The following is a 13,961-nucleotide window of genomic DNA, read 5'->3' as shown; positions in this document are numbered from 1 at the left end:
TTGTGTAGGAAAGGAATATATTTTGGATGAAATATTTATTACTTCTATTGTTTGATATGTCAGATAAACTCAAACAAAAACAAAATGTGTTTGTGAAAAACAGATGCCCCCGTATGGCAACATAGCGAAGATTAAATTTTTCTTTAATGCAAATTTAATATATTGGTACCAAAAGTAGGGTATTTTCACTGGAAATACAATTGTGGTTGTATATTGTTTAACGCAGAGTCGGCCATTTTTCAGCCATATTTCGGCGGACGGAAATACTAAAATAAGCCAAGATTAAAGATTTTTTCATAAGTACGGAAATCTCCAAGGTCAAAAAATCAAGGTCATTGGTATCCAATGAAGGTCTTGCCACAAAAAATATATATGTGAAGTATGGAAGCTTTAATCATTATCCATCAGAAGTTATGACCAAGGTTAAAAATTTCAAAAAGCAGGTCAAAGGTCTTGCCATCAGATGAAAGGTCTTGTCACAAGGATTAAATATGTAAAGTATGAAAGCATTAGATCTAAACTTTAAAAGTTATGGTCAAGGTTTGCTTTTTAAAAGTAGGTCAAACTCCAAGGTCAAGGTCAAAGGGTCAAAATTCTTGGTATCCAATGAAGAGACCTCTAACAAGAATTACATATGTGAAGTATGAAAGCCCTATCCCTTACAATTTAAAAGTTATGGTCAAGGTTAAATTTTTAAAGTTTTAAAATCACCAAAGTCAAGGTCAAAAGATCAAGGTTGTTGGTATCCAATGAAAGGTCCTCCCAGAAAAAATGCATATGTGAAGTATAATGACCTTGTATCTATCATTCTAAAGATATGGTGAAAAGAAATGTTTTGGAATTTTTGTGTAAAAGTGGGTCAAACTCCAAGGTCAAAGGTCAAATTTGGTGGTACCCAAAGAAAGGTCTTATCACAAGGAATACACATGTGAAATATGAAATTCATAGCTCCATTGATTTAAAGTTATGGGCAAGGTTAAAGGACAAACAGACACTCTCTAGCAATATTAGAAAACTGAATGTATAATGGGGATGAAGAAAGGTCATTGTTTTGACCATAAGACATGCAAAATGATGACTTTAAACAAGGCTGTTGATACCATTGTTTCTCGAACTTATTTGTCGATAGCTTGTACCTTTGACGAAATTATCCGTATGTCGAACATGCTCTTGAGTATCGAATAAAGAATCAGTCATAAACCTTATATACAGCTTATAAAGGTATATTGCTACAAAAATATTTTTGACTCATAAAGAATTTTCCTTTTTTTAACTCTTTACTAAGATATTGATAGCAATGAAGGAAAAACTTCAAGAGACTTTGCAACAATATATTTAAGAACTTTTGTACAATTTGAAATTACAAGATGTAACCAAAATCAACAGCTTAAAAATTTACGACTCTTCAACTTATACACAGCCTTAAAGTACAAGATTTTTTAAATCATTGACAGCTGCTTTTTCAATAAAAATGAAATTCGTAAATTTACCTACCTGGTCATTAGTCATTTGCAAAATTACTTTGTTAAAACACATTTTGATTGCAAACACAAGTACTCTGAAGTTGACCTCGAGAAGATGCTTATGTTTCTGATTGACAATATCTATGTGGTTTTTGGAGATCTGGTCTTCCAACAATATATTGGAATTCCCATGGGTACCAATTGCGCTCCTATTAGCAGACCTGTTTTTGTATTCATATGAAGCAGAATTTGTGCAAAATCTTATGCGTGATTAGAGGAAAACACGTGAGGTGGCCTTCAACTCGACATTTAGATATATCTATGAAGTAATTGTCAATTAACAATGGTAATTTCCATTTCTATGTCGATACGACATATCCTAGTGAGAATCCACAAGGTCTGACACACTCTGTTTCATAATTGGATATTTCACTTGAAAAAGACGTTAATTGTAATCTAACAACCAAGCTCTACGTGATGACTTTAACTTTTGTATCGTCAACTTCCCTTACTTCTGCAGCAATATATGTTCATCGGCTGCGTACGGAGTTTATATATCTCTGTTGATTCGATATGCAAGAGTATGCTCTACGTATGAACAATTTCTAAACGAGGGCAATCATTTACAAACAAGTTGTTGAAACAAATATATCAGCAGTTCTTTTAAACTAAAACTTATCATTTCGTAAGTTTTATGGTCGATACAATGAACTTGTCAGCAAATACAATTTATCATTGAGTCTAATGCTGACTGACATTTTTCATACTAATTGTTTATTCATTATTTATACACTGAATTGCCGGCAGATTTTTCCGTTATTTCCCGATCATGACAAGAAAGACACGGCAGATGTGACCGCTCGGCAGAGGATGCTCACTCCTCCATGACACCTGATCCCATCTATGATGTTTTGGAGGTCCGTGTTTGCTCTTCTCCTATTTTTGTTGTTTTATGGACTTTGATATTGAATATTGTTTGTTCTCTGTATATCCAATATCTTTCAGGTCTAACAAACGACTAAAACTTTAACTTATAATCATACTGATTTGTTCCAATATGAATTATTTGATTCTGATTTTTAAAATTGAAATATATCTATAATGCTTTCGTGGACTTTAGGAAAATGTAAAGTATTGGTTACAAAGTTTATTAGATATAAAGAAATTAACAAAAAAGGCATATGCTCCCTAAGAATTTTTGGTCTTTATTTGGTAATTGTTTTCATTCCAATTATTGTAATCAAGTCCATTTTTATAAAATGTTTTAAAAATATTTGTATTTCTGCCATTTTACACGACATGAAACATTTAGAGGAATACCAGAATGACGTGTAAATGATTGTTTAATGAACGTCATTTGCCAACCTATAGAAATTTTTCCTGCAGAAAATGCAGTACGGTAGATATTTTACGAGGGTAAACTTTAATCATTAAAATGTAACTTAAGGGTATTCCTCTATTTAATAAAGGATTGACCAGAGCAGACATCTGCTTTAATCTCTCCCACCCTGGCGCGGAGCCTCGTTATCAAAACTCAGGGTCAGACAGGTGCTTGCTCTGTTTGAAAGGATGCAGGCATGTGATAAAAGATAATTACAAAAAAAATTACATCTTGAGGTGATGAAACTGAATAGAATCCCAAAAGTTTTTCTCAACATGCTAAGACTGCAGTGAATTTTATACATGTATGCATCAAAAAGCTGTAATGACTTTATCAGATTGGATAAATGAATTGTCGTTTATTTCCAACAGCGTTTTCTATGAGAACAAATCGTATACGTGTATGAATGAAGCATTGTTAAGAGTATTTTGATCTTGGCCAACATGTTACAGAAATTACGAATACATGTATATTCTTATTATAGTTTGATATTTAATTAGAAAAATCAAATTTTAGTCAGAAATTCAATATCTCCCAGGCAGTCACTGTTTTAGAAAAGTTAGATATTCCGCAATTTTTTTTTTCTTTTTGGATCTTAGCCTTGGTATCTAACATATGTGCAATCTTTATCTTGGACAAATACAAGACTTTTATAGTCGTGCATCAAATGTTTGAAATATGTTCACAGCAATTGCCGTTTCGGATTATTTTTACATACGTTTTAATAATCTGTCATATTGAAATGGAAAAGATCAATATTGTATAATATGATACTGTGCGTTAGTTATGGCTGACAAAAACTGTGTATGATTCGACACAGATCTTCAATATACTTTTCGCTGGCTAAGCATATGTAACATTTCCATACACTAATAATATTTTCAATGAAGTGACATTTACGAAAAAAGTTTTTGATATACTTACCATCTAACGATCTGGCAAAAAAAATGTTACAGGTGGAAATCTTGGCACATTTAATCAGAAAGAAGAAAAAAGTCCTTCATAAATAGATGAAGTTTAGAATGAGTGCCAAAGCAGAGAGTTAGACATGAGTATAATCTTGATGTTTGTGAAATGCATATTAAATATCGATTTTCTGTCGGAGAATTTTGATTAACAATGCAGTTATGAGACTGATTAATCTAGCTTTCTCTACGACTTCTTCTTAAATGAATTGGAAAGCGATTCTTTTATATATGTTATGGAGGAAATATTTGCCTCCTAAGTTATTGAAGGACAGATTAAATGGAATCCATCCCAGAAATAAACTTGTAAAAGCGATGTGTTCCTTTTTTTGTATGTTTGTATAACTACATATAATATCTCAAGAAGATATGATAAAATAATCGATCAGAGGATGAGACAAGATGTTCAAAAATAAGATTTACGAAGGTTTGGATAGGTGCGTGACTTCTGTTAAAGATAAGAAACCTATCTCTAAATAACTTTTCCTCTTGTTTCTTTTAAGATAAGTTTAAACCAAGTTAAAATTTGTACACTTCATCTGATTTATGCTTTTTTTCAGATAAGCTTCTTTTTTAAAAATTTTGCATGATTTTTCCTGAATGTTGATATTAAATAATCTGAATTTTAAGAAAATCTAATACAACATCAAAAAGAAACCAAAACATGCATGGTGTTCTATGAGTAATCTTGGTTTATAGTATACCAATCTTTACGCTGTTCGTTTAAGCATGTCTGTTGCATCATCACAGACATTACGTACGGTATTATCAAAGTCAAGCTGCACCTTAAGTTTAATTAAAGCACTGATAAATTAACTGAATTTTACATATAAATAGGTTTCAAGGATTGTTCAGAAATGTTAAGGACAGATTAAACAAGAAAGGGACAAAATTTGTTTACATCGACAACATCTGTAGATAGGTCCTCTGTGACATGGTGACTGGTGAAGGATAGTGGGAAAACGAAAGGAATATGAAGGCATTCCCCGTTATTGTATATATATCATATATGTAACTCTTTCAAACGTCATAATCAGCTGCTGAAATTAGGGAAGATATTATATGTGTTTATGTGCTGTTATTTATAGATATAGATTCTTCAAACCCAAGCATAGGGATAGTCACCCATAATCATCTAGCCAGGTGTTACATGTATTATAAGAGTAGTAGATAGTGATTGTTTTTATGCTACTTTGAGGTGCAAATTGATTTGAGGTGGAGAGGTGGGCTTTAAAGGCGGAAGTATAAAGTAAATCCGGATGCTAGTAATGACTATATGTAATTATAGGGAAGCAAACCCGGATGATTTTTTTCACTGATGATTAGCTAATACACAAACGTTAAGACCTATGAATGTATTGTATTTATTTTTAATGTTTTGACGACTTGAAACTTACGATGTCAATAGTGAATTAAGATCCTACACTGTGTCCATTTTTGAAATAAGACGTATATTTACTGTTTTTGTTCACCATTGTAGTTTTGATAAGAACGGTGAATGTCCGGTACATACAAATGAAACGAGACACAAGTTTTATAACCTTGAAAGATGTTAAAGAAGGTGAAATGAAACCTAATTCTTCAAAAACTAGTCATTTGATAAATTTAAAAAAAAAAAATAAAAAGAGACACAGAGAAGTGGGAATGGGAGCGATATTAAACAACACTATAAGCAATCGCTGATTGATTTGATCCTGTCATCATGAGAGATACAATAATCTGACAAATTGACTATTTTTAAATCTATGTTCTTGTGAAATTAAATTGGGAAAACTCGCGGACGATAAACGACGAGACTTTAACAATGGACTGTAGTAAAGGACAAATAACATTACAATGGGACAAAGCGAACGTCAAATGAGAATTGACTTCATTCATAAATGTGTAATTTTTTTAAATATTGAAATATGTCTAAGGATTTGTATTTACAAACAAATTTCCTGTACTCAGATCCGTTGTTATTTTCCGAAGTAAAGATATCCCGGTATTGCATTATACAATGTAACGTATTACACAAACAAGGATATGTTAACTGTCAATATCCGTTAATAATGATATATACCTGTAATTCAAAGTATTAATTGAGCAGAAACACATAAGAAGAGATACTATTGATACAGTATTCCTTTGGTTATATATATATATAACGAATGTGAAAATATGTTGAAACGAATTCGGAAAACGAATGTTATTGACAAATTTTAGCGATGGAGCATCCTTGTCCTCACTGCAACAAGACGTTTAGCAGTGAATTTGCAAGAAAACGTCATTTGAACATACATTCAAACAATGTGAAATTGAAATGTAATTTTTGTGGAAGAGAAATAAATCGGAAAGACAATTTCGAACGTCATTTGAAGACATGTGAAAAGAGTAAAACGTGTTCCCATTGCGAGAAATGTTTCAAAACATCGATTCAACGACGTATCCATATACTTAAAGAACACAGGGATGAGTTGTTGAAATGTGAAAGGTGCAAAAAAGAATACTTTTCTAAAAAGACTCTTCAGCAACATCTAGCAAGATGCCAGGTAAGAATTATTAATTTTACAAAAATCAAACATTTTGACAAGTGTCAAGAACAATTCTATCTGACAATTGTGACTATAATTTTGATAAATAAATAATTAGATAAGTAAAAAAAAATTCATTTTACTAACATAAATTTTATATGTTTAGAAATAAATATATTCAATTTATATATACCAGTAAATGAAATCAGACAAACGATCGGAGAAAAAAAACTAAAGCAAACACAATATTCTTAAACATGTACGTCTAGAATTTTGAATATAACCCCGTTTTCTTTCCAAAGTAAATACTATTCATGTAAAAAAAAAATTATTTAACAGAAATATCAAGATATTCCAAGACCCTGTGCCAGATCTGATGATATTCAACATGAGGTATTTATTAAGTTAAAATATCAATCTATTTGTAATTAAGGTAAATAATTTCAAATAAATCATTGTGCTTGTATAAGAAAACCGATTATGAAAATTTTTTTCGAAACCAATCGAAATTTACAGTGTACATTGATTTTTTTTTAACAGAATAATCAAGATATTCCCGGACCTAGTTACAGATATAATGAAATTCAAAACGAGGTATCTATTAAGTTTTTGAAAATCTTTCGATTTTAAATATATATATATATATATATATATATATATATATATATATATATATATATATATATATATATATATAGCTGTTATGCTTATACTCGTTAATATCAATTAGGATATTTTTTTCGAAACAAATTGAAATATTAAATTTAATTTGTTTTTGTACAGAAAAATTAAACTATTCTTGGATCTAGTAATTAATAGATCTTATGGAGTTCAACATGAGGTACTTATTAAGTTCAATGAAAATCAAAATAAGATATAATTATTTTCCAAATATTTCAGATAGGATACGTATTCATTATACTTTTGAAAAAAAAACTAGTTTCTGAGATTTACACATCACTTAATCTTTTATTACAGAACATCGGAAATGCACCAGAGCCCAATCAAAGGTCCGAAGAAAATCAAAATGCGGTATGCATTATTTTTTTTCCTTTTTAAACATATGAATAATGATTGTGAAGTAATTACCAATTTATTTGTATAGTTTATAACTTTCAGTGGAATTTCAATTTTTTTTATATTTCAGGAACCAATTGAACGATACACATACAGAACATGTCATCGCAGATTTGATTCGCGTCGAACTCTGTTTATTCACCAGATGAATGAACATTTTCAAGTGGGAGAAGGAGGATTACAGGCCAGACCATGGGGAAATGGATCCCCTCCTTGGGAAGAAGGTGGAATAGTTGATCACAGCCTGAAAGAAGCATATGAAAGTAATGCCCCAATTATATTACGGCGTCATCAAGAGGGGACTGTTTGTAGTATTTATAACTTTCCAATAGATAATCAGTTTTCTGTAGGGGAAATAATGCAAGCAGCCTACGAGATTTATGATCGACAAAATAGAGCTTTCAGATTGAATCTAGAATTTGGTCTCATATTAGTTAATACAGAAACAAGAGAATATAGATATTTTAAACCCCATCATAACAATGAAGTTTTTCAGAGACCCATTTACGTGTCACAGCGCAATCACTTAAATCGACTGCAGCAGCGAATGCAACGGTTTAATATTACGAATTACATATTACGCCAGCGCCCCGACACAAAATGGAAACCCTATTTAATAACCAATGTACGCATTGTCATATACCATTTGAATTTTGTTTTGGGAAATGCGGAAGTCATGTTACCTCCTCACATTAGTCAATCAAAATCTATTATCAAGCTGACAAAGGACCGGAAAGGTCAAATATATACAGATAATTTGTGTGCGTTCCGCTGTTTAGCGGCTCATCAAGGGTACTATCCTTCCGGTTTAGAATCTCGTACACATGTTTTATTTCAACAATGGGTCTCATTTCAAAATACTCATAAAAAAGAAGTGGATTCGAACCCCAAAACATTCCCGGGTATCACTTTGAACGAAATAGTTTATTTTGAAAAATGCTTCAAAATCAATGTAAATGTATTTTCATTGAACGAAAGTCAATCGGCGCTGTCCATTTACAAATCCTCATGTAAATTTTCAGACACTTTACACTTGAATCTGTACGAACATCATCTGTCATACATTTCTAATTTTAATTGTTATGCTCAAAAATTTCTGTGCAAAACTTGTCATCGTCACTTCAAATACCTCCACAACATGAAACGACATCAGCGTGTTTGCGCAGGGAAAACAAAGAGAAGATTTCAGGGAGGGTTTCATTATTCTCCAAGTACTGTATTTGACAAATTGGATCAATTCGGTATAAGTGTTCCCGAGAACGAAAGAATATACGAGTGGTTTTTAGTGTATGACTTTGAGTCCATGCTGGTTCCAATGAACACAGAAAGTTCTGGTTCTCAGCAATACACAGAAAACCACGTACCCATTTCTGTTAGCATCTGTTCTAACGTAGATGGGTACACTGAACCACATTGTATCATTGAACCAGATATCAACACTCTGGTCAAGAACATGGTTCAGTGCATGACAATGATTGCTAATAGGGCTGCTGAACTAGCAAAAGAAAAATTTGTCTACGTGTTCGAGGCTCTCGATGACCTTGTTTTCGACAATGTAGACGAGGATATGGCCGAGTACCTCGAACACGAAGACGATGTCAATAAAATGATTGAAGATGAAAAGAAAAGCATTGAAAAGTTGAAGGTGGAAATGGAAGAATATTGCGAGCAGATCATTTGTATCGGTTTCAATTCCGCCAAATACGACATCAATTTAATCAAAAGTTATCTAATCAAACATCTTGAGCTAGGTTCTACAAATGGCACATTCACCGTCAAGCGAAATAATGCTTATGCCTGCATAAGTACTCGTAGGTTTAAATTTTTAGATATTACACAGTATCTGAGTCCCGGCATCAATTATTCAGGGTTCTTGCGTGCTTTCGATGTACAAGAATGTAAAGGGTTTTTTCCCTACCAATTTCTAGACTCTGTTGAAAAATTAAATCACCCCGAACTTCCTCCACATGAAGCTTTTTATTCGTCTTTGAAAGATTCAAATATCACAAACGAAGAATATGCCTTTTGTCAAAGAGTTTGGGAGGAAAAAAATATGACATCATTTCGTGATTTTCTGGTGTGGTATAACAACTTCGACGTCAAACCTTTCGTGCAGGCGGTGACAAATCTACAGAAGTACTATTTCGAACGTCAAATTGATATTTTCAAATGTAGTATTTCGGTTCCCGGTCTAGCGCGCCGAATGTTGTTTGACAGTGGGAGAAAAGAGGGGGCCAGTTTTGCATTGATCGATCAAGCCAACGAAGACTTGTATGATACCATTAAGCAAAACATTATTGGCGGACCGAGTATCATATTTAATCGCCATCACGAGGTTGGAAAAACTTATATTCGAGGGAATTCCCAGAAACCTTGTGGTAAGATCATTGGCTTCGATGCTAATGCCCTGTATCTACACTGTATAGGGAAAGAAATGCCCGTGGGTTCTTTTGTGCGCCGTAAGGTAGACGACGGGTTTAAACCACAGAAACGCGATCGATACTCTCTAGCTTATGATTGGTTAGAGTGGCTGAACCACAGTGGTCAGTACAAGATTACACACAAATTGAATTCCGGAAAGGAAAAGAAAATAGGTCGCTTTCCGGTCGACGGTTATGACGAAGCTTCCAACACCGTGTTTCAGTTTCAAGGCTGTTACTGGCACGGCCACCGTTGTTGGTTAACGCGTCATGTTCAAGACGACAAGCTGATGAATAGTCGCGAAAAGAAAACTCGCAAAACAACTCTTTATCTTCAAAGGAAAGGTTATAAAGTAGTAGAAATGCGCGAATGCACTTTCCGAAATAACGTTCGGTTTAATTTGAAGTTGAAAAAATTCTCAAATTCGCGTAAACCTAATATGAGTCAAGGTTCTTTGTCTTCGGAAGACGTAATAGTTGCCGTGATGAGTGATAAGTTGTTTGGCATGGTCGAGTGCGACATTCGCGTGCCCGATACCTGGCAGGCTCATTTCAGTCATCCAACAATGACCCCTTATGAGTATTTCTCAGAAATGAGCCCTCTCTTTTGTACTACCGACATTCCCTTTGATGCGATAGGTCATCATATGCAAAATCATGCAAAGCGCTTCCACCTTTCTACAAAACCTAGGCGATTACTAGTCGGGGGAATGCGCGCGCGCCAATTATTTATTGCTACTCCATTACTGAAGTGGTATATAAGTCATGGTCTGGAAATCACAAAAATTTATCAAACCGTAGAATTTACACCACAGCGATGTTTTCGATCTTTCGTAAGCGACGTCAGTAATGCTCGGCGTCAAGGTGACGTAGATCCTTCTAAAGCTATTATCGCAGACACGCGAAAATTAGAAGGTAATAGTGCTTTTGGATCCACCATCATGGATCAAGAAAAATTTCAGATCGTCAAATATGTTCAAGGGGAAGGGAATGCCATGATGGAAATAAATGAACCCCAGTTTAAAAAATTAACGACTTTGATAGAAGACGAGGAATTGTACGAAATAGAAAGAAGTAAAAAGAAATTGAATTTGAACTTGCCCATTCAGATCGGTTACTTCATCTTGCAGTATGCAAAACTGCACATGTTACAATTCTACTATGATTTCATGGATAGATTTGTAGACCGTGCAGACTTTGAATACTGCGAGATGGACACCGACTCTGCCTACATGGCGATATCGGGTTCCACCTTTGAGTACGTGATTAAACCTGAACTACGACAGATTTACGATCACGGTCTCAACGGATATTGTACTAGCGCCCTAGAGATCGAGGCGGACTGCGACCAACATTGGTTTCCTCGCACTTGCTGTAAGGAACACGCAAAGTACGATCGCAGAACGCCTGGACTCTTTAAAATCGAGTATGAAGGGGACGAAATCATTGGTCTTTGTTCAAAGACTTATATAGTTTCAGATCGAAAGCAAGTGTCGTTTTCAAGCGCCGTGATAACGGCTAAGCGATTACTGAAACGAGCCAAGAAATATAAGTCGCTGAACAGGAGGGAAAATATCAGACAAAGAAATATCACCCATTGTAAATTTTCATGCAAAGGTGTTTCCAAGAAAAGATTAAAAGCACCCCTGACCACTTTTAGAAATGTTTTAAAAACTCAAAAACATGCTTCTGGGATAAATATGGGTTTTAAACTTTTCAATAACCAAATCTGTACTTATCGTCAAGTGAGGAATGGTTTTTCCTACTTTTACTGTAAAAGAAAAGTACTAGCAGACGGTGTGAGTACAGAACCATTAGATATAGAACTGTGTCCTTTAAAACCTAAAAAGATCGATGATATCGAAATTGATGACTTTGATTTAAATCTTATTCATCTTCTAGAAGAAGTCGAATAATAGAACTCACTTTTCAATAAACTATCAAACATGAGTGAATAAAATTGAAGTTTTAGACAATGGTTTAGGGAGGAATTCATTAATAGGTTTATTGTTGTTTATAATTTTGTTTATTTTTTTTTTTCAAATTACTCATAGATATATCATTCTATTATTAAAAGTATATCGCGTTACTTGTTGTATATAAGTAAGAGTTGCTCTCAATATTGTTTATTAAACTGTGTCCATCTCTCCTCAGACGTGAGTCAGGCACAGACCAAATACATTGTACATATTGTATATAGATTTATGAGAACAGATTATGTTACATCCCATAGTTGTAATCATATAAATGTTGACAAACAGAATTTGTATTGTCGTGTTTTTGTAGTTTATAAGTAATCTTTTATATTATTCAGTAAAAGTTTATAAGAAGCATTAATGTATTGGTGTTGTTTTTATAAGTATGGAAAGACCCAATAGCACTTCAACAGAATCTTGGAGGTTTCTAGGGAGTAAACTCCCGAAATCGGAAATAGTATATTTCTGTCAAATGACAGTGGTATATATCATCATAATCACTTCTATAGTTAATCTGTCATTAAAAAACGGCTCCTCTGAATTATGGATATCTTTGCTGAGTAGTGCCATAGGTTATGTCTTACCCAACCCGTCTTTAAAGGCTGATAAGATATAAGAACCCTGCTCTCTCGCAGAGGGATTAGAAGAATAAACAAGATGAGTATTCCTTTTCAACCTTGTTCGAGTATGTGTATTAGCGGACAAACAGGAAGCGGAAAGACAAGATTTGTATATCGGTTACTGACTCATTTAGATGAAATGTATGTTAAGGAACCTCCCAAAAGAATTTTATATTGTTACGGAATTCATCAGCCTTTATTTGACGAAATAGAGCAACATATTTTTAATTTGAAATTACATCACGGGATACGTTCTAATGAAACAATTCAAGATTTGACTTCCGATCGCCAGCATACATTAATAGTGTTAGACGATTTAATGCATCGAGTGGTACAGGATGTAGACATGGAACTTTTGTTTACACAGGGCTGTCATCATCGACGTCTCAGCGTCATTTTCATTACCCAAAATATTTTTCCAAGAGGCTCTAAATCTCGAACTATAGCCTTAAATACCTATTATTTAGTACTCATGAAAAACATGAGAAATGCCTCACAGATATCTGTGCTAGGCCGACAACTATACCCAGGACGCTCTAAATTATTAATAGACGCATACACTGATGCAACTAAACAAGCTTTTGGGTACCTCGTAGTTGATACGTCACCACAAGGCATCGACAAATATAGACTCCGAACCAACATCTTTCCGGAGGAAGAACCCGTAGTTTACACCAGTTTATAAGAATGCCCTTCCAAGTTTGTCTTGAAAATGGGTTCCTTGGTTAGAGACCAGAAATCCTTTTTAGAACTTTTACTACAAACATCCCCCGCACAAAGAAAGCTGTTACTGAGTTCTGTGACGAAACCACAATTACAAGTGTTGGGAGAAATAGCTGCGAACGTCATACATAGTGTCATTGTACTTAACCAAAGTGAGAAAAATATACTTAAAAAGCACAAATCATTTCTTCTAGTTTTGGGGGATAAGACGGCGTCGCGAAAAAGCAAGTTACTTCTCTTAAAAAGAAAACATCGGGTCGTTCCCGTTTTTCTAAAAATTGTAAAACCTTTCCTAAGAAGATGGTGGACGTAATGCAAAAATCTGTTTTGGTGCCATACGACAAATACCAACGTCTGCTGTCTCTCCAAGAGTCGCATCAGGAATATTTTAAACAAAATTCTACAGAAACACCCGAAAACAAGCCTGAAGAGATAACTAAAACTGATGAGTTAAAACAAGAGACAAATAACCAAAGCTCACAGACAGAGAATTTGGTGGATTTTGAAACTAAAGAGGATTTTTTGCGTACATCTCCTGAGCCTTTAATGAAAATACAGCCAGCACTCCAAAAGACTTCAAAAATCGCAAAAAAGATTTTGAAATCCGCAAAGAAACCTTATTCTCGATACAGACTTAATAAAACTTGGATTCAATTTTAAACCATATTCACTGTTCTATTATTAATCATCAATGCTGCATACTAATAAAGAATTATATATGAATTTTATTCTTTTGTTATCTATTCATCTGGATTTACTAGTAACTCTCTATTGTAGAAGATTATTCTAAAGAAATAACCCAATTTCGTATGTGAATTTTATT

At 33.8% G+C, this 13,961-nt stretch overlaps 1 protein-coding gene across 1 annotated transcript; it reads left to right on the top strand.

Annotated features, from left to right (window-relative positions):
• Positions 1-5,014: 5,014 nt before the first annotated feature.
• Positions 5,015-13,869, top strand: LOC134237056 (uncharacterized). Its single transcript, XM_062719140.1, has 5 exons — positions 5,015-6,340; positions 6,662-6,715; positions 6,863-6,916; positions 7,301-7,354; positions 7,470-13,869. Exons 1-5 carry the CDS (start codon positions 6,017-6,019, stop codon positions 11,733-11,735), a joined length of 4,752 nt encoding a protein of 1,583 aa, XP_062575124.1. The 5' UTR covers positions 5,015-6,016; the 3' UTR covers positions 11,736-13,869.
• Positions 13,870-13,961: the final 92 nt, after the last annotated feature.

This window comes from Saccostrea cucullata, unplaced genomic scaffold, assembly GCF_032062105.1.
Source record: "Saccostrea cucullata isolate Sc308-1 unplaced genomic scaffold, CSIRO_AGI_Scuc_v1 ctg3401, whole genome shotgun sequence".
Lineage (NCBI taxonomy): Eukaryota > Metazoa > Mollusca > Bivalvia > Ostreida > Ostreidae > Saccostrea > Saccostrea cuccullata.
This window is presented reverse-complemented; position numbering and strand designations above follow the sequence as displayed.